Source organism: Merops nubicus, unplaced genomic scaffold (genome assembly GCF_000691845.1).
Source record: "Merops nubicus isolate BGI_N331 unplaced genomic scaffold, ASM69184v1 scaffold20845, whole genome shotgun sequence".
NCBI lineage: Eukaryota > Metazoa > Chordata > Aves > Coraciiformes > Meropidae > Merops > Merops nubicus.
The window spans coordinates 16,313-19,236 of NW_008607870.1; the positions used below are offsets into that span (position 1 = coordinate 16,313).

Sequence of the window (2,924 nt, forward strand, 5' to 3'; positions counted from 1 at the left end):
CCCTTATTAGTAACATATGAACATTATCACAATACCATATTATGTTCCAGTGCCCAAAGTGAAGTGAGTTCAAGTTTAACTAATCACTCACTGACAAAATTATTGCATCATTCCTGCAACAAAACAAGAGCTATTAGCTTCAGAAAGGTCAGGCTTCATTATCTTTCTCCTTACAAGGAGAAGGCTTCAGGCTTGTGAAGGAGACAGCACTGCAAAGGAAAGCTGGCAGTACTGGTGTCTCTACTACGTATGACCTGCCAAAAAGTATTCCAGTCTTTTCTACTCTCAATTCACAACCTTTCAGCACTACTAGAAATCTCACATGCATTACTCACAAATGCTGTTGAAAACTTGACGACTGCGTACAGAACTGTGGACATTATGCTGTGGACTGGGCACAGGCCAGATGAATCGTGACTTTACTAACACATGCAGCTTGTTAAGAAGGTATCACAACTGACTCAGCGGATATCCAATCAGTGCTCAGAAGACTTTCATAAAATGATTCTGAATTAAGGTTTCTATATGGGACATCATCACACTCGTATCAGCAGCACAGACCTGGTGATCCTCATTCCCCCTCTTTTTCAAGGTCTCTAACAGGCCCCAGTGTACTGGAGGCAGAGGGCTGTAAGAACTCAGCAAGTGAAGCTGACTTAATGGGTTCTGGTTTATTTCTGCAATCCTCAAGGCCCTCAAGATAGCAGGTGCAAACTTAGAATAATGAGCTGTAGATGAAATAATAATTGGGCAAGTTCTATCTTGTAAACGATCTGCAACTACTTTAGCAACAGCTGTGTGCGTATCCAAAATATATCCTGTAGTACTGTACACAGAGTGAATGGCAGCTAGGCAGTCCTTCTCAGAGCACCAGCCAGCCACCAGGGCCTGCTGAAGCTTTTCAAGTAGGTTTTTCTGTAACTGGAAGTGCCCCTGATTTTCCAGCTGGTTATACAATTGTGCCACCCATTGTCCATCCTCATTAGCAAGCAGGTGCAAGTATCGCTCAAGATTGGAGGACTTCAAAATATCCACTGCGGGTGAAAAAGTGTGAATTAATTTTCTTCCTCTCAAATCATACACACCCGTTCTTATGAAGTCAGTCAAAACATTGTTTTCATTGGAAGCACAAATGCATTTTCTAATTGGAATTCCCATCATTTTAGCATACAAAGCGGCTAATATGTTGCCAAAGTTGCCTGTAGGAATGCAAACATCTACAGGGCTTCCAAAAGGAATAATATCTTGATGAACAAGATCAAGGTATGCAGAGGCATGATAAACTATCTGCGGAAGGAGTCGTGCCCAGTTTATGGAATTTGCTGCAGATAAAGCTGTTCCATATTCTACTGTAAGAAAGCCAGTGTAATCAGAATTAATAAAGATTTGCTTTATAGCTGTTTGGCAAAAATCAAAATCAGATTTGACTCCTACTGACCAGGCGTTTTCTTTCTGACAGCCAAGCATCTGTGATTTTTGAATTGGGCTTACTCCATCCTCGGGAAAAAAGTTCATCACAGCAATTCTCTGTTTGTCTGCGTCATGGAGACGACTAAAGCCATCTAGGACTGCGCTTCCCGTGTCACCAGAAGTGGCCACCAGAACCAAGTAATTGCAGCTTCTGGGAATGCAGTATGCAAATATATGCGGTACCATCTGTAATGCAAAATCTTTAAATGATGCTGTTGGCCCATGAAATAACTCAAGGAGAAACTGATTGCCTGCCAGATGCCTAACTGGGGCAACTCTCGAGCAAGTAAAGTTTTCTCCATAAGCAGTTCCAATAATTTCTGCGAGCTTAGAAGCAGGAATATCAGCAGGATGTATGCATCGTTCTAGTATCACCTGGGCTCTGTCGACATAAGTTGCTTCTATTAGGCTTTGCCATTCCCCAGCAGTGAACTTTGGAAGTCCTCTCTCAGGGACAAAGAGTCCTCCATCAGGGGCTAGGCCCTCAGTAACAACATCACTGAAATATTTACCAGAGTCTTTTTCCATACTCCTTACAGACCTACTAGACCTCGTTGAAATGAAAGTTTCCAGTTCTGAGTTTTGGTATCTCTTCAGAGCATCGAGTACCTTTTCTGCTACAACCTCTGAAGTGTCCCCTCCACAAAGAACACGGATGTCGTACCACCTTTTGTAGAACTGCTTCCTGAACTGAAGTATATCCTTGAGAGAAATACCAGGAGACTGGCCCACAACGTGATCCACTTTCATTGATTCCAGCCTGCTCATAATGACTGTTGAGGGCACATCCAGATACACAACTATTCCAATCTTCTTCATATGCTGCATGCCAGCAGCATGCATTGGATTTGACCCAGTAAGGGAAATGACACTTCCAGATGCTGAAAAATTCAACAGGGCTTTTCCTTCCTCTTCTAAAAACTGCTCATTACCAACTTCCTGCAGTTTTTCCGCCACACTCATATTCCAGGTTGTTTCAAGGACGTCGTCATCTATGTCTATGACAGGGCAATCTAGTTTCTGACCTACTATTCTCCCAACTGTTGTTTTCCCAGCACCTGGAGGTCCCATCAGGACAATATTTTTCTTTCCAACAAGAGAATGGCTTGAGAACCATGACTTCCATATCTGTGTAAATGCAACAGGTCTTGAAAGCATCAGTTTTAAGCACCTGCTAGATAGACTGTGTTGGGTAATTAGTCTTAAAGGCCGGTACTGAACAACGTGAAACATCTTCTTCTGATGGGTTGTTTGGTTTGGTGCAGGGTTGTACTCTTTTTCCAAGCCAACTTGACAATCCACTTAACTGCTTCAAAAAGGAAACGAACAAACAATAATGAGTCCTTCAGCAGACATTTAGGAAAAAGCCACAGAAGATATGAAATTCAGAATAACAAGCATTCAAACATAAATCAAACTACGACTTCATCGGTGCCAGGGAGGTATTTTTTAGA

At 42.3% G+C, this 2,924-nt stretch overlaps 1 protein-coding gene across 1 annotated transcript; it reads right to left on the reverse strand.

The window, feature by feature from the left end:
• Nucleotides 1–409: 409 nt before the first annotated feature.
• On the reverse strand, nucleotides 410–2,703 carry THNSL1 (threonine synthase-like 1 (S. cerevisiae)). The gene has a single exon (XM_008940113.1). The coding sequence runs from the start codon at nucleotides 2,701–2,703 to the stop codon at nucleotides 484–486; it is 2,220 nt and encodes a 739-aa protein (XP_008938361.1). The 3' UTR covers nucleotides 410–483.
• Between the last annotated feature and the right edge of the window lie 221 nt (nucleotides 2,704–2,924).

What these genes read in the sequence shown, in the direction of transcription:
- THNSL1 (XM_008940113.1), bottom strand. Translation starts at nt 2,703, where the DNA reads ATGTTTCACGTTGTTCAGTACCGGCCTTTAAGACTAATTACCCAACAC.